At 47.2% G+C, this 23,716-nt stretch overlaps 1 protein-coding gene across 7 annotated transcripts in view; it reads right to left on the reverse strand.

The window, feature by feature from the left end:
- The window catches only part of Gab1 (GRB2 associated binding protein 1), a 110,402-nt gene that overhangs the window by 60,296 nt on the left and 26,390 nt on the right, over positions 1-23,716 (reverse strand). The window contains exons 1-2 of one of the 7 annotated variants that reach the window (XM_040734790.1): positions 5,232-5,431; positions 5,043-5,130 (exon numbers count right to left, since the gene is read on the reverse strand). In XM_040734790.1, coding sequence (XP_040590724.1) covers positions 5,043-5,048 — 6 coding nt within the window. In that variant the 5' untranslated portion in view covers positions 5,049-5,130; positions 5,232-5,431. 7 annotated transcript variants of the gene reach the window in all.

The raw sequence follows: 23,716 nt of genomic DNA on the forward strand, positions 1-23,716 counted from the left end.
CTTGCACACACCCATCATGGCGGGCATCCTAACTCAAGCTTGGGGAAAACTCCGCATTATTTGCGCTAAATGAGTCACAGAAGCATAAGCAACAAGACCCCTTTGCTTTCCTTAAGTGACAGGTGACCCTCTGTCAACAGGGGCCTGCAAGTCCCACTGTATTTTTTATGCTTCAAGCGCCACCCTGGACTAAGAGGAACCCTCCCCCCCCACCCCTGCCCCGGGACTATCTTTCCTGCTGACCCTTTTAGAAGCTCATGGTTATCTTACCCACCTGTTTCCCCAATGCTGTTGCTAAGCTCACCAGGTTTTAATTAATGAGCGATGAGTGAATGATGTGTCTGCTCTTGGGTCAGCATGAGAAAGTATCTCACTATTTATTATTCTCTTCATTCTATGCTCAGTTACAAAGACCAAGGAAGAAACTGGTCAATCAGTCCTATCAAAATAAAAGCTCTCCTTACCCTTGATTAGTTGCTGTGGAAAGATGAAGGGGCACATGCCGCCAGCTGTGGGTAAGGGCCCTGGCAGCCTGCTGTGTGAAGCCCCTGGTCCATTCTTCCCAAGCGGCCTGGGCTGCATTCCAGTACTCCATTCTCCTCATCTCTGGCCCACCCTTGAGTTTGGAAGTGAATACAGTCTCGGGGAGGAGGTACCTTCCATAACCTTCTATGGATCCATCCACATGACATCAGCACCCTCTTCTGCCCAGTCACGAAAGAAGAGAAAAACGCACAACGATCTGTGGGGTGCAGGGGGACCCCTAAATACGGCATGTCACCTTGAAGGCAGAAGTTCACACAAGAAGCAACTTTCAAAAAAAAAAGACAAACCGTGTGTGTGTGTGTGTGTGTGTGTGTGTGTGTGTGTGTGTGTGTGTGCGCGCGTGCGCATGTACCCACAGTGGACAGGGAAAGGCATTGGATCCCCAGGAGCTGGAGTTACAGGCAGCCGTGAGCTGCCTGGTGAGGGTGCTGGGAACTCAACTCAGGTCCCCTGGAAGAGTACCAAGTGCTCATCTCTCTAGCCTCCTCCAAAGCAACTTTCACACCCTCTTTCTTCACCCCCACCAAAAAACTTCCTGTTACTCCAAAAACCTACCCCTGAACACTGCTTCTTCAAAAATCACTTGCACACCGAGTGACCGCTGTGTGAGCTACAAGTCTTCGTAAGAACGAAGGCCCAGCTGTGCCTTTTCAAGGCAATGACTCACACTGCTTCCCATGCTTCGAACCGTGGCACAAGCTACTGGCTGCTCCTCTAATTTCATTTCCCCATTTTATCTAGCAGATGCCAACAAGCTTCTGAGAAGGGCACGATAGTAGGTAAATGTGTCAGGCTTTAAAGTCTAGATGGTCTCAGAGAACTCAAGTCATCCACAGTGCTACGAAAGGAGACAGACACCATCCACCGGCCAACAGGCACAGCTGTGTCCCAACGAAATTTAATTTACAAGTTCAGGTGACAGGCTGGTTTGAAACCATTCACACCACCGATTCCTTACGTCTATTCCAGCGTCACCGAACCTGTGTGATTAAAAAAAACCAGTACTTCATAGTCATCCTTGCAACTAGCTATGGTCACATGACTGTTCTGGATAACTGGATATGAATGAAGATGACTCATCCCAATCTAGACCATCCCCACCCCCACCCTTTCCTTGAGCTGAAATTAAAATAGGGGGAACTACCGAGGGCTGTTGGGTTTGGTTGGGCACCAAATGTGGGCCAATTAAGGGAGTCCACGAACACCGGAATAAAAGAATAACAGATATTTATTTGGAGAGCACTCACACAATAAAGGTTAAGAACCCCTGTGGTCTTCTGTCCCTACAGGTGAGGATGCTGAAATGCAGGGAGGGAGAGCTCGTTCCCAGTCCACACAGAGCACCCGAGATCCCGCCTCAAAGGGGCTGGTACCTCAAAGACTATTGGCTAGATGAGTTCCCACAACAAGGAACAGCATTCAAAATGACTGAAAAACAAGCTAGAAGGCATCATCTGGGCTGGAGGAAGGAAGGGGAGAGGGGGAAAGGGGAAAGGAGGGAGAGACAGAGAGGCAAAATGCTTTGTATTGTTGTTGAATTCAGTGGACTTGGAAATCTTTAATAAAAGATTGTTATTTCCAAGCTCAGTTCAGGGCACGAGACAGTAATGATTCAGAGAGGAAAGCAACTTTGTTCTAAGACTACAAAACCCAGTGATCCAACCACACAGCCACACTGTGGGGTCCGGTGACTTGCCACAAATCTACTAATGCTGAAGTATCTAGTGTCTTACAAAGGCTAAGTCAGAGCTATGCTTTTCTATGCACCCCACCCCGCCATCTTTCTAACAGTTGATACTATTGTCACTTTTAAAAACGAAGCTCAGGAGCAGCTGCACAGATGTCTTGGGGACACAAAGTTCTTAACCACATTGTGTTCCCCAAATCAACTCCCTTGGGTGAAGAACAGACCACAGTAATATTTAGTTGAAGGCAGTGCCATCCTTAAGACATGGCTTTGTGACTCTGGGTTTCAATTTGCTAACTGAGAAGCACCACAAAGATCGGCTGGCAGATGGCTCTGCCAACAACACAGGTTAAATAACTACCCGGACTCCTCTGAAAATCTTTAAGAATGCCAAAGAGTGGGTTTCATCGGAGAGCCCCCGGTCTGTCAACCTCCAGCCCCGGCTCGTGCTAACACCTCTTCCCTGATTGCCCGGTGAACGTCAACGGTCTACACCTGCTACGCAGTGACAAAACCTGCTGGTAAAAACCGAAGCAATTTTCCGACCCTATCTATCTGTCTGGTGCGGCAGCCACCTCCGCTGGAGGTTTGGCGTCTTATGGGGACCATCTGGCTCTGTTTCCTTGACTTCCATGGCCTTTCTTGTCCTATACAGACTGGAAGGTCAAGAAATATCAAGTATACACTAAGACTACTTGATAAGTAGATAAACCCAAATGCCAGTTCCAAAACAAAGTTCACCTTCAAATTTAAAGGGAAGATTTCTTTCAAGTTTTTTTTTAAAATGGGAATACAAGTTTGATTGTTTGAAAATTGTGCTAATTTAATAGCTATGACTAACAGCCAACAAAATAACTATTTTAATTAACTGCTGCTATACAAAGGATTTCTAATATATGTATAACATATATATGTATATACATATATCTTCACTGTTACAGAAATTTTTGCAAAGAGTAAGTCTTCTGTATGTAAACATAAAGTCTGCATGTTGTCAATTAAACTTTGAAACAAATTATTTTTTTTAATTAGGAAAGAATAGCCAAGTCAGTGTGGTTTACCAGGTCAGGTGTCCCAGTGTCCTGGGTTTCTACTGCTGTGACCAACACCATGACACAGTTCATTGTCAAAGGAAGTCAGGGCAGGAGCCTGGAGGCAGGAGCTGCCGCAGAGGCCGTGGAGGGGAGCTGCTTACTGGCTTGCTCCTCGTGGATTACTCAGCCTGCTTTTTTACAGAACGCAGACCACCAGCCCAGGAACAAACCCACAATACGCTGGATCTTCCCACATTAATTATTGGGGCGCTTGACGGTCGAGGTCTCTTCTTCCAAAACGATGACAGCTTGCGCCAAGATGACAATATTAGCCCCACACCCATGATCAGGGAGATGCAGGCAGGGGCAACCTGTGCTACAGGAGACGATGCCTTAAATTTTTATTTAAGAGGCACAGGGGTGTTGGGATGACGGTACAGTCAGTAAATTGTTTAACATACAAGTATGAAGATCTGAGTTTGATTCCCAGTACCGAGGTCATACCTGTAACCACATCTCTGAGGAGGGAGAGACGGGACCTGGGGCTCCCTGGCCAGTAATTTAATGAAATCTGCGCGTTGCAGGTTCAATGAGAGATTCTCTAACAAAGCAAGGTGGAGAGCACTGAGGAAGGCATGTCTAACACGTCAGCCTAGAAGAATAGACTTCTCCTTTCACTGTGTTAAGAGGATGAAAACAGCCATCTGGGAGACAGTACAGCTCATCAGAATCTGAAGGCTCACAGATTATGCATCAAGCGAGGACTTACAGAACCAACAGTGGAAACGCGCAGGAAAAATCAGCAGGTGTCACATCACATCAAAATACAGAGGCTCTGGAGTGAGGGTCCAGACACAGCACAACACGCCAGCCCGTGCTATGTCAAACTGACAGTAAAAACAGAGGGTGTGTGTGTGGCAATCGAACTTTCTTAGAAATTATGATTCACACTTACTGTTTATGAATTGAGGAAACAGAAAAAAAATAACAAAAAACATCAAAACTGCTGAGACAGGAATGAAGTGCACTCGGATCACAATTTAGCAGTGACTCCCGACACTGCTAGAAAGCAGTTTTTACTCCACATCGGAAAACCCCCAAAACGTAGGCACATAAGTCAGAAGAAAGTTTAAAGTCTGGATAATGTTATCTTTCCCATTCCCACTAAAACAAAACAGAATCTGAGGGTGCACAGTTATTTTCTGATATTAATAATGAAAAAGTTTTTGGTTGTTAAAAAACAGCTCAGCTGCGCAGGCTAACACACACCATTGTCCGTCTCCCTCAGAGGGTCACACGATCCCCAAGCGCTCTTTCTCAGACTGCATCTTCCCTGGAAAACAATACCATCTTTCAGGAGCCAACAGAGCATCAAAACAGCCTTGGCACTGGCGTCTGTGCTCTTCAAAGTGTGGAACCTCTCCAGAGCTAAACAGGGCGTATTCCAGGAAAGAGCAGGTAGAAAGTTCAGGAAAACGCCTAATGGAGTTCCACTGTCTTTTCCCAAAACACAGCTTCCCAAGCCCCAAATGCTGTATCAGAGCAGAAAAACAAGTATGTTCTTCAGCAGTCACACGCATCAGATAAAGACACTCCTGCTGGTGCTTTCAGTAAGAGCTCTTTCCACAGCATTACTTCACTAGCAGGGAACACACACAAACACACAACACACACACACAAAGCCAACACCGGTAACACAGACTCAACAGTCGGCACTTGACCCAGCACATTACAAAGTGCCTGCAGAAACAGCCGGATTCATGGAACAATTCTACCTGCATTAAACAGCCAGTCAGGTTTTCTGCAATGAAGTAACAATGGGCTCAGGAAGACTCACGCTCGACAAACACGGCCTCGGTCAGCCTACGCAGAGAAGAAAAGGGCGCCCAGTTGGAACAAAGTTACAAAGATACCGAGCGGGATTCAGGTCTAGTTACAGAAATGCATGAAGAAGACACACACACCTTTCATGTGGGCTGCCTAGAGAGGCAGCTTCCCTGGCCCTCTGACTCTCATCATCTCGCTGGCCAACAGTCCAGGAAAGTAATATATGACTTCAGTAATGCTGCCTGGCCTTCACCCAAGTTAATGACTTCAACCGCTCCACATTAATAACAAAAGCCAGCCGGAGCGAACGCAGAGAGCAAGGGAGAGATGAAAGACCGCAGCAGCTCCAAAGAGGGCAGCTACCTCGTGCTAAGGATGCAGCCGAGGACTGTCTGTTCGGAAGCAAGACTTCCCTCCAATGAGCTATTAGCAGCTAATGAGCCTACGGCCGGCCATGTCCACACCAAACTCTCGCCATGCAAAGATCTTCACTATACACACAGCGGGAGTGCCCGGGCGCACTCTGCACAACCCTGGGCTGTCAATCAGGTCGATGCTATCCCCTTGGGCATGCAGATCAGGAAAGTGAGGCAAAACAGGAGGACGCTCTTCAAGAGCATGGTTAGCTGAGGCGAATGCAGCCTGTCTGGCTCCCGAGGCTATGGGAAGAGCCACTCAGGAGCACACCGTGAGTGCTCCTGAGACTCACAGCCCAACCCCTGAGGCCGGAGACATTGCAGGGGCTTCCCTCACAGAAAAGGGGCCAGAAGCTGACTTTTGCTCAAGAGCTCACATGGTGTTGGACGTGTCCTACTTTGCTTTCTACTGCTGTCATAAAGACCATGACCAAAGCCCCTTTGGGAGGGAAAGCGTTTACTCGGCTTACACATCCTAATCGCCATCTTCATTAAGGGGGTCATCACAGGGGCTGGAGCAGAGACCATGGAGAAACCCCTCCCTCGTACAGGCTTACTCTCCACGGCTTGCTCAGCTTCTTATATAGACCACCCAAGGGTGCCACCGCTCACAGTGGGCTGGACCCTTCCACGCCAATCATTAATCAAGGAACTTGCCCACAGACTTGCCAACAGGCCCACGTAATGGCGGCAATTTCTCAGTTGAAGTTCCCCAGATGATCTTAATTTGTTTCAAGTTGACAATAACTAGCACAGCCCATTAAGAAACAACACATGTGGGGTGGGGAGTGGGGGGGATGCGCGGGGCTGGAGAGAGCACTCAGCAGTTTGGGGGCTTCCTGCTCTTCCACTGGACACAAGTTTACTTTCCAGCACCCAAGCTCTCCCCTCTGGCTTCCTAAGGCCCATGTGTACACACACACACACACACACACACACACACACACACACACACACACACACACACACACAGCAAAAAAGAAGCAATGATACATACTGATGTCTACCTCGGGACACAAGCACTCTGATGAAGATGTCCATGTACCAGGCACAAAACAGACTCTGGGGTGTCGGAAATCTTGTCTAACACCACTGAGAGGTGATGTCGGCATTGGAACCATACACACTGGTGTTCCTGTCACTACAGAAAGGTTAACTCTTGAAAGGGGTGACTCTCAGTCAACAGCTGAGGCCAATCTCCCGCATTTCAATGGACATTTCTTTGGCTGTGGGCAGGGACATTGGAGGGGGAAAATGTATGCCAGCAAAACTCTGATACAACACAAAATAAACTCTCATGCCCTAGAACACTCCCCAAACTGCTTCGTGCTGAGCACGAACCAGGGACTGTGCATATCTGTCATATGGGAGCCAAACATCTGTAAATCATGGGACATTTTACGCTGGACCTTTACCAAGAAACAACTCATTCTCATTTTACGTTTTAAAGGTACTGGAAATGGTTGCTACTATAAAGGACTCCGAAGTTAAACTCCTCTGTAAAGGCAAAAGTTCTTCCATAATAATCTTTCTTATTCCTTGAATTCTCAGAAGCAGTTATAGTCTGTTTTAGCCAGATCTCTTAAGGTGCAATACATAACCACCCAAGCTGTTTTGCATGAGCTTGATACGTGGTTTCTGCCTTAAACTGGAAGAATGGGCTGCTGTGCAGTTCCCCTTCTCTGCATCTCTAAGGATTGCTAAACTGCTGATCCTGACAGCATATGAATTAATCTGCATCAAACAGCTTCGCTGAGACTATCACTAACTAAACACAGTAGGCATCAAAAGCCCGGCGATCACAATCGTGAAAGGATGGTGAGTCTGGGACTCGCCAATGAGAGGGTTTCAAGATTTGCCCTCATATTCTGGAGAGGAAGGCCAGGGACTAACAGCAATTGTGAGGGTGACAAAAGAGAAATATGTTCAAGAAAGGTAGATGACTAGACAGACAGACAGGCAATAGATATATAACAGATAGGTGAGCGTGATACGTGGGGCTCGGGGATGGATGGGGGTGTTGAGCGTTGAAGTACAGGAGTTAAACTGTGTCCTACCTGACAGCTCTCTTATTAATTGCACCAATTAGTAGGTAGTGATAATTGTCCCTGGGGTGGGGTGGGGATGGGGGTATACCACCTCTGGTTTCATATCTAGCCTAGGATCTTAATACATAGTTGTGTAAAACCTGTGCCAATTTACAGCGGACAGAGACGGTGTGACAAGACCCCGGTGTCCTCTGAAATGATTCCAGGTTGGTAAGTGGAGACGCTTAAAATCAGCTAACATATCCAGCCTAAGAACCTTCCACTGCAGAAAAAGCAAGCAAACAAACAAACAAAAAACCTTTCCTTTCTACTCACTAAACCATCGTTCTGTCTGCCCCTTGAAGTTTAAGGCCTTGACACAAAAGCCAATACTTGAATGAATCTCTTCACACAAGGATTTGCGGGCTGGACATGTGGCTCCGCAGTTGAGACTGTTCTTGCGGAGGACCCTCTGTAAGTCCTCTTCTGACCTCCACCTGGGGATGGTGGCGGGAAGCTGCCTGAGGCCAAAGGTACAGGTGAGAGCGGCCAGAACTGGGAATCTGTGTCCTGTGCATGGCCTGATCCTGCAGGTGATGAGGAGGCATAGGCAGAGACTGGCAATGTCTATACTAGAAGCCACCTTTTCTGAGAGACAAACTTTATTTGCTTCTAATTGTATTGTTCTATTTGACTCCTGCATTTAAGGACGATGGCAAGTTATCACTGAGCCCTGTTTGGATGTGAGTCCCCGGCCCGCACAACAACATACAAGAGTCGATGGGTTAAATAAACTCAGAGGGCCTGCCTGCAAACTGCATACCACACACGCCGTGCGGCCTCCGTGGAGCGCTCCCCTTGATGCTCTGACCAACGGACTACAACGTTAAGGACTATGTGTTCACATGACCAGGGCTAAAATTAGCCACCATTGCAAAAGCCTTTCTCAGCGATTCCTTTTCCTTTCTTGTAAGCATGTGCAGACGCACACGGAGCCTGTGTTCACAGAGCAGTGTGCGGCATGAGCAGCTGAGCGTTTCAGCGTAACACAAGAACCTCCACAGAACTCCCACATATTACGATGGGAGATTACAGAAAGAAGTGGGAAAGTCCCCTCTGTCCCGAGGCTGTGCCAAGACATCTGACACGGTCACATTGCCAGGACTCCACGGTTATTCAACCCAGAACCCTTTTTTTTTCTTCTTTAGTTAAATCAGCATAGATACTTCAATGTTCCCAAAAGTTCCAAGTGGCATTTCTTGCCAGAATAATTAACTTCTTGATGTTTGCCAAAAGATTTGTTCTGAGAAAAATGTCTCCCTGCTAAGGGATTTCAAATACAAAACGCAGAGAGGCAGGTTTTTCGGTTATTAATTTTCAACAAATAAATCACCAAAATATATCATCAAACGCTTTTTTTCCAGAAAGATTATATCAAGCTTAATAGTCAAAAGAATTTTAGAACAGAGAGACCTCAAAGTCTGACCGTGACTGCCGTGTCTAAGATGCAATGAGAACATTAGCAGAAATTCAGCTAGCACAAACTCTCCCGGTGCCTTCTGGCTTTGGAGGCTGTCCTGGAACTAGCTCTTGTAGACCAGGCTGGTCTCGAACTCACAGAGATCCACCTGCCTCTGCCTCCCAAGTGCTGGGATTAAAGGTGTGCACCACCACCGCCCAAGTGCCCTCTGCATTATATAAAAACACTTATCCACAACTTTTCAGAAACAATCTCGTTAAATCTAGGTGTGACTGTCCAAGGTCTACACGAAACCAAACAAAAGACAAAGAACCATCCAACTAAATCTAAACAGGACACGGGCCACACCACAGGCTACGAAAGCACAGATGGTTTTACTCTACCTCAGACACAGGTGGATGCCCACTCTGCAGCACAGTGGCCTGCCATTTGCTCCTGGGACCTCACTAAAGGCCCTCCAAGCTGAGTCTTTGAGAAGACAGAGGAAGAATGCTAGAGATCAAAGCAGAAACAGCTGCCACGCAAGAGAAACTCTGAATTGCCTCATGTCTGTCCCAAAGTGTCCCTGGCTGCAGAGCCTCTCTGTGTGTTCTGAGGAACAGCATAAACCTACTTAAAGCTGTTTGTAGTCAGAAGGTACAAACTGTGAGAACCAAATTCTCTCAGTTATTGAGATGAGTCTTAAAATAACCACAAGCAGCTAATATTTAATTTGGTGTTCCTACCTTCATGTGAGAAAACTTAGTAAGACACGAAATGCCCCTTATAAGACATCAACTCACGGTAGGAGCCATGCACAGAACCATGAGCCTCATCTCAATTTTCAGTTGGGGATTAGGTGGCAAATCATGGTCTCTTTCTTGACCTAAGTCATGAAGCTGGTAGACATCTCCACGGGGCTATGCCAGAAGCCGGCTTCCTGTGAGTTTGCTTGGTTAATGGAAACTTGGGACATGTTTACTCTGCATTTTGCATTTAAAGAATAATGGGCCCAGAAACTAGCTTTTCTGGGTGCTACTAAGCCTATAAGAGCATGTGCTTTCTTGCGATGGTGAGACAATGGCTCAGCAGGGGAGGGGGCTTTGCCTATAAGCCTGAAGACCTGATTGTGATCCTCAGGACCCACAGGGTAGGAGAAAATCAGCTCCCACAAACTGTCCTCTGGCCTCTACACATGCCATGATACCTGTGCACCCACTCACCCCATAATAAATAAATAAATGTGAAATCCTTTAAAAATAAAACAAGTCCATCTTCCGTAAATAAACTTAAACCAAACAATAATACAGTCCCATCCCAGAACACACACACACACACACACACACACACACACACACACACACACACACACACTTTTTTAATATTCACAACTCAGAGTGGGGATAGAGTAAGGAGTGCCCCAGAGGACAATAGGTTGCATGGATTCCAGTCCCTTCCAAAGCTGGCTACCCTGCTCTGCATTTGCTGGAAAGCTGATGGCTATTTCACCCCCAGGGGACATTTGGCAATGGCTGGAGACATTTTTGGTTGCTACAGGTTTGGGGGTGGGGGTGGGGAAGCAGCATGGCATTTAGTGATTCGAGACCAAATACACAATGAACGGTACGTCGTATGACACGGGCACCACACGCAACAGCAGCCTCACAGCGCTGGGGCCAAGACCCACTGCAGAGGAAAGTGTGGAAAACTAAACATTCAGGAGTCTGAGGCCATCCCCCCCCCCTTTCCTAGTCTGAGACATAAGTAATGCAAAGGTTTCCAAGGGTCAAAGGGCAGCAGAAAGCAGGAGCACTTCCTCCACCTCGAATCCCTTTCCAGTCACGATTCTTGTCTTGCAGAGGCCACCAACTAGCAAAGGAGACAAAGCTACTTTCAGGGCCACCGGAATAGTTAGGTGTTTAGCAAGGGCATGGAGTAAGCAGGAGTCTTACAGAAATGCTCAGGTTCTTTAAGAGGAATCCAAATGGACTTTGATCTGCAGTTATTAATACAATACCTTCTTCATCGGTGAATTTTAAATAGATAAGAGTCAACGGAAAAGCTTGGCTATAAATGTTTTCAGCCTAACAAAATCATGCTAGCTGCTCCTGAGTCATCACCTAAGGGAGGCTATGACCCAATATTCCACCGAGAAAAAGAAGAGCCTCCCCATGATCACTGAGTCTATTAGCTCAAGGAAGCAACTGTCTTTTTAAAGGCAAAGGAGAGTGGGGGGGGGGCATACATGAGTCAGGGAAGCCTGCTTCCTAGGATCTCCGGGATTGTATGGAGTGTCCCTGCAAACCCAGACACTCCTGAAAATGAGCCTGTCCAGGCAGAGACGGTAAAAGCAAGACCAGAGTCTGCCAGACCCACCAGGGCACCTTACCATCAACCCATTTGGACAATGATGCCCCCATGAACTCTGTATCAGCCACGGAGAGCAATTATGAGCAGGACTGCGATGTTTTCTTGTCAACTTTAGAGCTAAAAAGACAGACCTAGGACCCCTGGTATAAAATCCACCGACCTCACATCCTGTTGAGGAACCTCACCTAAGACTCCGGGAGAGTGCCTACCAGCACTACTTCCAAAGACACATGGTCAGTAACTGTGCTGGCACACGTCTGTAGCTGCTCAAAGCCGGCCTCAGCTACACAGTGGGCTAGCTTGAGCTACAGGGGGCTCTGTCTCAAACAAACAAAAGAAAGTCACAATCAGTCACAGTCATGTAAGCAGAGTTTATATATGTATACATAATTTAAGTCCTATAAAATAAGGCATCAAGCTTTTTAAAATCCATGCGTTGTTATTATCATTTTATTTATGTGTATGTGCTTGGGGTGGCTCCTGGAGGCCAGAAGAGTCTGCCAGGTTCCCTGGAGCTAGAGTTCCAGACCGTGTCCAGCAGGAGTTAATTGCAGCTGCAGGGCCCACAGGGCCCATGGTCCCATTCTCCCACTGTCTTTTAAGGGTTACTAGAAGCAAGAAGAAAATACCAGGCAAGAGGGTGCCAAGCCTTCAACAAAGTCAGAAGACAAATGATGTTGCTTCTATTTTACCCAAGTTTTCTGGATAAGGATCAAGGCAGGGACTCCAAGTTGGAAACAGTTACCCTTGAAGTGTAATAGTAAGAGGACACTTTAAATTGTAGCCATGTCTCATCTTTAGGGACTAAGGAGCCACTGCAAACAATGCTTGCATAAAATGAAGTCACAGATGACAGAGTCAAGAATGCTCACGGTTACTGCCACAGCACTTTAAAAAAATTTTTTGTCATTGTGTTTTTTAGAAGGGATTTATCTATTTTCATCTTATGCATGTTTGCCTATATGTATGCCTGTGCACCACATGCATCCTGGTACCCACCGTAGCCAGAAGAGGGTACTGGATCCCTTGGAGGAGGATTTCAGGTGGTTGTGTACAACCATGTAGCAAGGGCAGCATATGCTCTTACTCATAGAGCCATCTCTCCAGCTCCCTACAGTGCCATCGTAAAGGGAAAAAAAGAAACTTGCTTAGGGACTGGCATCATCGGGAACGACCTGGTATCATTTCACCATTTAATAAAGCAGCGGTATTAATCACCTCGGTGAAGCCTGAGAATGTGCTTGGCAAGTGTTGCAGATGACAGGGTTAGATGAGAGACAGTGCTCAAAAGGGTCCTGGGCTGGACAGATTGCTCTTCCCAGGGATCCTGGTTCAATTCCCAGCACCCACAAAACAGCGCACAACATCTGTAACTCCAGTTCCAGGAGACGTGACACCCTCTTCTGTCTTCTACTGGTACCAGCCACACACACGGTGCATATACATACATAAAAGCTAAATATCACACACATAAAAGCAAACAAAACAAAAACCCAAAATCCTATCTTTTTATTTGTTTTTTTCAAGACTGGGTTTCTCTGTGCTGCCCTAACTGTCCTGGAACTATCTCTGTAGACCAGGCTGGCCTTGAACTCACAGAGATCCGCCTGCCTCTGCCTCCCAAGTGCTGGAATTAAAGGTGTGCGCCACCAACTCCTGGCAAAAGTAGGATCTGGACAGAGAATAAAGCATGGATAGCAATGAACTGACACTTTAAAGAGAGAGAAATATAGGTTACTCTACTGTACACATGAATAAATCGTACAGAGGCAAATGCCAGGGAACTGACCTAACAATACTTGACGCTGGGAACCGCCAGATCAGCCTTCTGCTCTTATTTTATTTTATAGGAAATTCAACCCTCAACTACCTTACTAAACTAGTTCAAGGAAGAAAGTAAAAAAGACATTACCCAAGAAGCAGCCACGCCTGGAGAAACCAGGTACATTCTTGGCACAGCGATGTGGGAGGGAATTAATTATCCGCGCCAAGACGAGCACCCCACGGTTAAGAGACAGAGATCGTGTGTGTGAGGGACTTGATGGAAATGGGAAGGCCAAGTGCAGGATCCTGCAGGAACCAGGAACACGACAGCTTCCTCCAGCGGTTTAAAGCGCTGTGACAGGGAGACTTCCTAAATGTGTTCTAGTTTGTACACTGCAGCACTCCGAGTCTGGCTTGGCAGCAGGAGAGCAAGCAGGACCCCAAGCATCCCAGGGCAGGGTGACGATGCAGCCTAGACTAGAGCGGGACTGCTTGGCAGCCACATCACCTGGTTGACTCATAATGAATTGAGACCTAATTTAAAGCAGTTTTCTTTTGTGACCGGGGTTAACTGCTCTTAGGCTCTGCTGTTTTCATCGGCAGACATCATGTTTAATGTTTGTTGGCTCAATGTCAGTCTTCGCCCTCTAAGATGCCTCTGTCTGACACTGGGCACTGAGAACAAGTCATGCCCACACGAGATGCTCGCGAAGTGTGAGCTGCGTGCACAGATGACTACTGCAGAAAGAACAAAGACACCGTCTGTAGAGAAAAAGACAGATGCAAAGATGTAGCCTTGTCCTGGGCAGCACCAGAAGAAAGAGACACAAGTGGCCAGAGAAGGCAGGGGACGAAGGCACTTGATGACAAGGCTGACGACCTGAATTGGATCCCCAGAATCTACACGGTGGGAGGAAAGAACTGGTTCACACAAGGTAACCTCTGAGCGCCACAGGAGTGTCATGGACCGACTGCACACTATAGCACGCCTGCCCCGGCACCAAACCCACCAACCCACCAACCAACCAACCAACCAACCCACCAACCAACCAACCAACCAACCCACCAACCAACCAACCAACCAACCAACCAACCCACCAACCAACCAACCCACCAACCAACCAACCCACCAACCAACCAACCAACCAACCAACCAACCAATCAACTCACAACCAACCCACCAACCCACCAACCAACCAACCAACCAACCCACCAACCAACCAACCAACCAACCCACCAACCAACCAACCCACCAACCAACCAACCAACCAACCCACCCACCAACCAACCAACCAACCAACCAACCAACCCACCAACCAACCAACCAACCAACCCACCAACCAACCAACCAACCAACTAACAAAACAGCTTGGAAAAGAAGAAGTTAGAGGAGGCAGATGTCAATGCAGACAGAACTTTCTATAGGGATTCCCTGGGAACAGGACAGACTGCCCCCTGGAGCACAAGCTTGTTCCCTTTAAATGAATAATTTAAGCTGGATGTTGAGGTAAACACGTCTTGGATACTTGAAAGGGTGACTTCAAAGGACCTTTGAGTCAACCATCCTTCAGAGAGCTCCATGATATCAATGTGGAAGACAGTGCTGCCCTATTGGAGGGGACATCTGTGCTAGACAGTTTCCTCCCTGCCTCCAGCCTGAGTTGCAGCAAGGTCTACGCTGCTTTCAGACCGAGGTGGCCGAGCTAACAAGGTCCCCTAAGATGGGGGCAGCAAGGGTGGGAGATTGGGGGCTGACACACGCTAACCCCCGCTCAAGGCTTGGCTTTGTGTTGGAGGCTTGAGCAAGGTGGCCCTCTACACAGTCACCTCACTGTCCGATCTAAACCCATCATCTACTCCAAAAAAGACAGAGCCCAAGAAACTTGAGGTCTGCTGTGGGGAAAACAAAAACTAAGAGAACCCCAAGAATCTGGACTCTCCCCTCTTCCCAAACTGCCCACAGATCCTCTCTTCTCATGTAGGACCACAGAAAGTAATTCAGCATGAAAACCTAAGAAACGGTTTGCCGTGCTGACAGGAGCCCATCTTTTTGTGTTTATTTTCTTTAAAATGAGGGCCAATCATCTGTATTTCCCTCCAGTAAACCTGGGGATGTGGCTAAAACACACCAGCAAAGAACAAGAGTCTTCTATGTTGCACTTGACAACGACAGAGCACAGAAGGCAAGAGTGTGAAATTTCTAAGAGTTTAAGATGCACCAACCTAAAAAACCATCCAGAAAGAAAAATGAATTTGCTGTCTTTTAAATCCCCAGGTCAGGCTGGAGAAATGGCTCAAAGATTAAGAGCCCTGGCTGTTCTTCCAGAGGACCCGAGAGTCCAATTCCCAGCACCCACATGGTGGCTCACAACCATCTGTAATGAGATCTGGTGCCCTCTTCTGGTCCGCAGGGTTACATGCAGGCAGGACACCGTATAAATAAATAAATTTAAATTTAAAAAAACATTAAAAAAAATCCCCAGGTCAAGTTCACTTTGGATATTTAAAAAAGGCATGTTATATTAGCCAAACTTAACATGAATCTCAACATCTGAATAAATGTTCTCAGTGTGAGAATAACACCCTCCGCGTGCATCAGGTGACAGCACCCCGAGGCCACACTCCATCCTACATGCCTCTGATGCCACAAAAGAGACCAGCAATGCGCAGATATCAGTTTCTGTTAAATAGCCTTAATATTTTCCAACTCTGATCGTTGACCCTCTTTTCCATCGATGCCCATCTTCTACAACTGTTACCTGGCTGAGCACCTATTCTGTGCCAGCTATGAAAAGAAAAGGTTACAGCTGTGGGGACGCCTCAGTCAGCAGGCTTGCAGCACGAGTCTGGGGGCCACAAATGTGGAAGGCCGACTGTGGGAGGGTCTGCCCTTAAGCCCGGCGCTTCAGCCCTTCAGGCTCACGGAGGCAGGTTACCAATGGGCCGGCAGGCCGTTCTTTTCACTCAAACAGAACTTAATCTCTCAGGAGCGGGCTTTCAGTTTCTCATAACTATGGGAGCCAGACTCCAAAGACGATCAGGTTTCATATTGCAAGAAATTGCTGTGATGCTGGGTAAGAAGCTCAAAGCTTGCAGATTACCAGTAGTCGTGGGGAAGTAAAAGGTACTCTAATCCTGACCGAGGTTCGCCCATGAGTGAGCAGGCGAACTTATCATGGTGGGAAGAGCAACGCACAACAGCTTCAAAAGCACGCAACCACAGGGAAACACGGAAAGCAAGAGAGCACGTGTTGCCCACGCTCGCAGACGCAAGCTCAAGTTGCACACTGATTTGCGAATTGGCGTGTGCAGACGCTGACGGCTGAATGAATGAAATCTCCTAAGCCGGAAATAGTGGCAGCTTCTCTCCAGGACCCGGAAGGAAGCAGGCCTCGATTCACTTCTTGATTTACAGGCTTTATTAAAAATAAAAGCTATCCACCAATAAGAGGTCTACTGTTCAAAGATGAGATCCACGGCACTAGAAGGTAAAGGAGGGAGGTGATGGGAAGGAGGAGGGGGAGAAGGGTGGGAGGGGGAGGAGAGGGGGAGGGGAAGGAAGGTGGTAAGATGACCTGCAGTTCCTTAGACAGCTTGAGTCTCAAGTCTGAAGGGAAACAAATGACTAGTTCCACACTGCCAGTCACAATTCAGAAAGCTCAAAAATGAAATAAGAATATGAAATAAAAAGGTTGACGGAAACTTGCAGAATTTTCCCCTCTCCCAGGGCTACTCGGAGATGCACGGGGGCGGGCGGTGTGTACAGGGGCAGCTGGCCTCGAGAAGTCTGCGTCACTCAAATACATGTCTGAGCCCAAAGACTGCTGTGACATGATCGAGTGTGCACATACAAATAACACAACTGTTGTAAAAAGTACACAGACTACAAGGAAACAAACAAACAAAAAAAATCAGGCAAAAGTATGTATTCCTGCCACGCATACATTAATCCCTGTGGAGTACCACATGGCTTTCAAAGCAGATATATCTGGACTTTTAAGTTTTTGTCATTCCACCTTTATGTCAGTTTTTTTCATGTGTCTTTATTCTTTTTATTATAAAAAAAAAAGAACTAAAGTAAAAAACCCACTGGGTGGGCTGCCAAGATTGCTCAATGTGTAAAGGCACCCAAACTTCACAAACTTCGTTTTGTTTTTCTAGTACCTGAAGGGGACCCTTGTGCAGTGCTTCTGTCTGCGTGTCTGCCCACCGGCCAGAAGAGGGCACCAGATCTCATTATAGATGGTTGTGAGCCACCGTGTGGGAGCCGGGAATTGAACTTAGGACCCCTGGAAGAACAGCCAGTGCCCTTAACTGCTGAGCCATGTCTCCAGCCCTGAAAATGGTGGTTTATAAAGGTAAAGGGGCGGGGGGGGAGCCCATGGTAGGATGAGATGGGGCGTGTTACTTAGGTGAGCCAAATGGGGCTTCTGATTGCTGGACCTTGGTACCCAGCCTCAGGAGGAGGAAGTGGCCAAATAAGGAAATAGACCTTGGGGGCTGGCTTTAGGGATGTGATCTAAGGGTTTTTTAACAAGGGAGAAGGAATGGGGGGCAGAGTGAGGCCTACCAGAGCCATGCTCACCATGCTTGAGGTGTCCAGAGTCCTTTCAGGACCCATATGGTGGACATAGAGACTGATTCCCAAAAACTGTCCTCTGACCCAAACACACACACACACACACACACACACACACACACACACACACACACACACACACACGCTAAACCACTTGGAAGTTAACAATTGGCTATGTCACAAAATAAAATCAAATGAAATAAAATAATACCACAGAGTTTTCTCCCAGATTTTACATCTTTACATCGGGCACGAGTCAAGGTTTTAAAGGGGGGATACCGCTTTTGGCTACTTGAGAATGTTACTATGCTTTTTGCCCACTGTCATCTAAAAAATAAATTTGGCGGCAGAGCCACATAAACCAAGGAAAACAGGCACACAGATGAAGCAGCTCAAAGTCACAGAATCAGCACATCTCATGGGGGAAACGGCCTCCTAGGCTACAGCCGGACTCTTACGCACTCGAACTCTCATGTTGACCTCTGCAGGGTGGAGTCTGCCTCATTCACGTGGGAGTCCCTCTGCACCATCAGCCTTGTACCGTGACAGAGGGAGTCACCATAGGTTTGAGGAGAGAGCTGACAATAGTGAGATCTCCAGAGATCTGCAAGGATGACACCAAATGGCAAACTAAGCAACAGTGGAGAGACTACATTAATTGCCCCTCCATGATGATGAGATTGAAGACTACTTTATATGCCATCCTAGAACCTTCATCCAGTAGCTGATGGAAGCAGAGACAAACACCCACAGTTAAACCCTGAACTTCACTCCTGGAACCTAGTGACAGAGAGGGAGGAGTGATGAGCAAAGGGGTCAAGACTGGGCTGGTGAAACCCACAGAGACAGCTGACCTGAACAAGGGGGAGCTCTTGGACCCCAGACTGATGGCTGAGAGGCCAGCATGGGACTGATTCAGACCCCCCGAACGTGGGTGTCAGCGAGGAGGCCTCGGCAATCTCTGGGGCCTTGGGTAGTAGATCAGTGTTTACCATGGCATCCAAATGAACTTTGGGAGCCAATCTCTGGGGCCTTGGGTAGTAAGTAGATCAGTGTTTACCATGGCATCCAAATGAACTTTGGGAGCCTATTCCATATGGAAGGATACTCTCTCAGCCTAGACACATGGGGGAGGACCTAGGCCCTGCCCCAGATGAAGTGACAGACTCTGGAGATCCCCCATGGAGGGCCTTACCCTCCCTGGGGAATGGTGTGGGGATTGGGTGGGGGGTTGGAGGGGGCTGGAAGAGGGGTAAGGGAGGAGGGGTGGGAGAGGGAGCTGGGACTGACATGTGAAACAAGCTTGTTTCTAATTTAAATATATTGATATATATATCAATCAAAGAAAGGGCTCCTTATGACCCTAGGACAATGGAGGGACGAAGGGCTGGAGTCACAGTGCACAAGTTGAAGCTGCTCCTACAATCAGAAAGAAAGGCATGCACCCACCCAGATCCCTTTGAGAGAGACACCACTCTGGATGCAGTCACCAAGACGCTCCAACATAGATGCAACTGGCCCAGGGTTTCAAAGAACATACTCATTCTTTCCTGAACTATGATCAACCTTGGTATCCTCCAGGGTGAGTGATTGGGGGTGTGTTTCTGATTCTAAGTTCAAGTCCCTTACCAAAAAAAAAAACCGCCACAGTATTTGCATAAAACCTACCCACATCTTCCCATGCTGGCTAAATCATCTTCACACTAATTCTAGCAATTAATAAATATAAACATTTTATAAAGTAATGAAGCCTGTGCATATACAGTAGAGGTGAAAACTTTTTCCAAGTGTCTTCTACCTATGAATAATTGAATCCAGGAATTACAGAAGCCACAGGTACAGGTATTATCACATGCCCAAGCACTCTATAGTTCTTTTCAGAGGGGATGGTTAGGATACGCTACCTAGCCACCTTTATATCTTGTTATTTGTTTATTCGCCTATTTTTTACTTTTCCGTGTATGGGTGTCAGTGAGTGTACCATGTACGTGGCTGGTGGCCCCGGAAGCCTGAAGAGGGACAGTTGGTGATAAAGGGCCATGTGGGTGCTGAGGACCAAAGCAGTCCTCTAGAAAAGCAGCAGCGCCCTTAACCCATGCCCGACTCCAGCCCAGAAGCCACATTTAAAGCACCCTCCTTCGTGAAGTGAATTCCCGATGACCCTACAAGGTGACACCAGGGACTGTGTGGAGGTCGTCACTTACGGGTTGGGAGGGAGGTGGCAGATGGGCCTCCGTGTAGACACGTATACGAGACCAGTTCTTCCTACCGGAGGACCACCTAATAAAGCAACAGCATGGGGTATGTGGGAACCCCCTAGTCCAGAGTCAGTCCCCAAGGCCCAAGGAACAAAGAGTGGCCCACTAAAAAACCCAAGCACAAAACTGCACCTGTCCCAGAATGAGGTAGGGTTTCATGTTTGTTTGTTTGTTTGTTTTTAAAATCACCGTGCATCTTGGCCCATTTATTGAGAGAAAGAAGGCAGAGAAATTACACAACGTCAGCATAACTTCCTGCTTGGCCAGCTCACCCCACCTCCCAAGCAAGCCTCTGGCCGTGGTCCACTTTCCTTTTAAAAGTATGCTGTAGGCCCCCTCCTCCTGCCAAGTTAGAAACGCTCTTTTGAGGGTTGCTCCTTGTCTAAGCTGCCCCTGAGCCAGGGTTCCGGTGGCTTCTCCCCTTTCTTGTGGAAACGGATGGATTCCCTCCACGAGACCTCTTCTAGACCCCAAATCACAGGGACTCTTTCAGCCTGTGACTCCAGAATCCATGCCGGCCCCTGTGACTTTCTGGGGACTGGCAGGGTCTATCAAGTCCAGATTAAAAAAAAAAAAAAACTTGATTAAGGGCCATCACACAGAAACCCCCTGGAAACGGTCTACTCTGAAGTCGGAAGCTCGTCTGTACTCTCGTAAAATGCTAAGATCGCTAACTCAAAGGCCAGAGCAAGGTTTTGGAGCAGATATATATTTTAAATCTATCGTCACATTCCAGCGGTGTGGGCTGGGGACCTATTTTGAGCACCGGTTTCCTGTATAAAGAAGGGAGCAATGGTGTCTATTTTTTCAGAGTGGATTTATAGATTACAGAAAAGAACAAACACAGAAAAGTCCAACCCGGCCTTTCTGGAGGGCTTGCCAGTGGGAGTCACTGGGCCACCTCGGGTTTGCACTCCCAAAGGTCTCAGGAAGGGCCTCAGCGCGACTGAGAAACTGAGCAAGCCCGGGCACAGGTGGTGTGGAGAGCCCATGCCAGGAACATCACCGAGCCTCCCGCGTTCCAACAGGGTACAGCCTGGGAGCCGCATGGTTTGGCACCCTAAAACAGGTGCCCACTGGAGCTCCTGGGGTGTACAGGAGGGTGAGGACACATTCCAGCAAGAGGAAGTGGGAGGGGCTGAGCCACACAGGATAGCCACCGCAGAGGACCACTGAGCCCAGTGTTCCCGCCCCTGCTTGAAATAGACCTTTGTGCGAGACACACACACACACACACACACACACACACACACACACCCGCAAGTCCCACAGTTGTCCAGCACATCATAGCTACTTTTGTGTTTGTGTACGCTATGATGAGAATATTAAAATCTATGGGTTTCACTGCATTTTTCTCATTGCTATCAACAGACATTTTGTATTTTTCAAGTTATTTGTGTGTGTGTGTGTGTGTGTGTGTGTGTGTGTGTGTGTGTGTGTGTGTGTGTGTGTGTGTAGGTATACATGGGGTGGGCAAAGGTCAGAGGACAACTGGCAGGAGGCGGCTCTCTCCTGTCACGTGAGTTCAAAGGACCGGATTCAGGTCCTTTACTTCCTAGGCAATCTCACTGGCCCGGTATTTCTTCACGGTATTATGAGGCTGTAACTCGTCTTTATGTTCCTACACGCTGCCGCCACATGTCACATGTGATGGGGAGTTAATTTTTTTTGTGTATGTTATCCAACGTCTGAGCTCCCCTTCCTATGTCAGAAAATTGTTAACACTACAAACATGAAAGCCCCACGCTGGGCAAGGGGGGCGCACCCCTTTGATCCCAGCACTTGGGGGGCAGAGGCAGGCGGGTCTCTGTGAGTTTGAGGTCAGCCTGGTCTACAGAGCAAGTTCCAGGACAGGCTCCAAAGCCACACAGAGAAACCCTGTCTCGGAAAACCAAAAAAACAAACAACAACAAAAAAGAAAGCCCTGGATAATCATTTTTCTCAATGACCCTCTAAGCTAAAGTGTGGGTACCATTTCCAGCCCACTGGCTCCACCCAGGAAATCCAACCTGGCTCTTGAATCACTTTGAGGAGCACAAATAAGGTCCTGGTACTGTCTCATGTCACTGGTGTGGGCAATATAAAATGCGGGACCTACGGTCATGGCCCAGAAGGTGCTTGTGATATGTTCCCTGGACCAGAATAGATGACAAGCTTCCATGGCAGGTCCTCAGATTTCCCAGAAAGATTACCAGCTACCTAATACCCACCCCCAAAAGAAAAAGAGAAGGAGAGGGAGGGAAGAAGAAAGAGGAAGAAAGAAGAGAGAGGAAAGAGAGAAAGAAATCAAGAACCTTTGTCTCTGATTAAAGCAGAGATTTCTGTTGTTTACAACGCACTCTTAACTGATATGTCATGTCAATTAACAGCTTCTTGTTTTTTTGGTCAAAGCCACTGTTAAGTTTTCAGAGCAAACACATTCAATGAACCATTCTAGGCAGATTCTGTAAGATGCCAAGCAAGAGGTCAACGGCATTTCTGAACCATTTCATAAAATTAATGAAAGGATGAATGTATTACCATATTGTTTCATGATGATATTTATGACCCAGGTCAGACTGAAGCAGGAAGATACAGAGGTGGAGTCCAGACCAGGGTAAACTACAAATTCAAAGGAAGCCTGGGATACAAAAACAAAACCCCAGAGCAGAAAAAGAATCAAAAACTAAATAAATAAGATTTGTTTTTACCGATCAGATGGAGAGAGGCAATACCACTGTCCACTCAAAAACCATCTATGGGAGCCGGGTGGTGGTGGCGGCACACGCCTTTAATCCCAGCACTCGGGAGGCAGAGGCAGGAAGATCTCTGTGAGTTCGAGGCCAGGCTGGACCGACAGCCTCCAAAACAATACAGAGAAACCCTGTCTCATAAAACCAAAAAAAAAAAAAAAAAAAAAAACCATCTATGGACCAAGAGATGCTCAATGGTTATGAGGGTCAGTTCCTAGAATCCACATCTACCTGTAACCTGAGTTCTGGGAAGATCTGATGCCCTCTCCTGGCCTCTGCAGGCTCCTGAACACATGTGGCATACAGACACAGACATACACACAGACACACAAACAAATGAAAAAACATTTTTGAAAAAGCATTCTTGTGTGTTTGACAGTGTATCACACCAAAAAGTTCTCTAAAAAACAAGCAAGCAAACAAACACTCGTTTCGTTTTTTGTGAATGCCTGGTTTTGATCCGGGGCTCTGATACGATAGTCTACCGCTGAGCTACATGCCAAGCCCCAAAGCTTCAGCTTGTTTTCCTCTTTAATACAACGATGCTACTCCATTGGACAGGGTCAGCCAGCAACAGAGACAGAAAAAGACAGCAACAAGCTTCGCTGGAGTTCTGACCAGTTCCAAATTGAAGTTTATTTTCCCTTTAACTACAACAGACAGTTATTCTCATTTCAGTCACTGCGGATAGTGCACTCCTACTCACTGTAACTAAACTGTATAAAAGTCTATATTAAATTTCCCTTTTGGTTAATTACCAAAACATTTACCAATGTACTTTAAAAAGGGGGGCAGAGGCAGGCGGATCTCTGTGAGTTCAAGGCCAGCCTGGTCTACAGAGCGAGTTCCAGGACAGGGTCCAAAACTACAGAGAAACCCTGTCTCGGGAGGCAAAAAAAAAAAAAAAAAAGTATTTTCGGTAAGACCCAACTTGCTACAAGAAGTCACATGAGAAACAAAACCTTGGCACATGAAAAGCTTTCCTCTGAAAGCAAGCATCAGGATTCTGAGAAGAAA

Source organism: Mesocricetus auratus, unplaced genomic scaffold, assembly GCF_017639785.1.
Source record: "Mesocricetus auratus isolate SY011 unplaced genomic scaffold, BCM_Maur_2.0 Super-Scaffold_100041, whole genome shotgun sequence".
In the NCBI taxonomy this organism is placed as follows: Eukaryota; Metazoa; Chordata; class Mammalia; order Rodentia; family Cricetidae; genus Mesocricetus; species Mesocricetus auratus.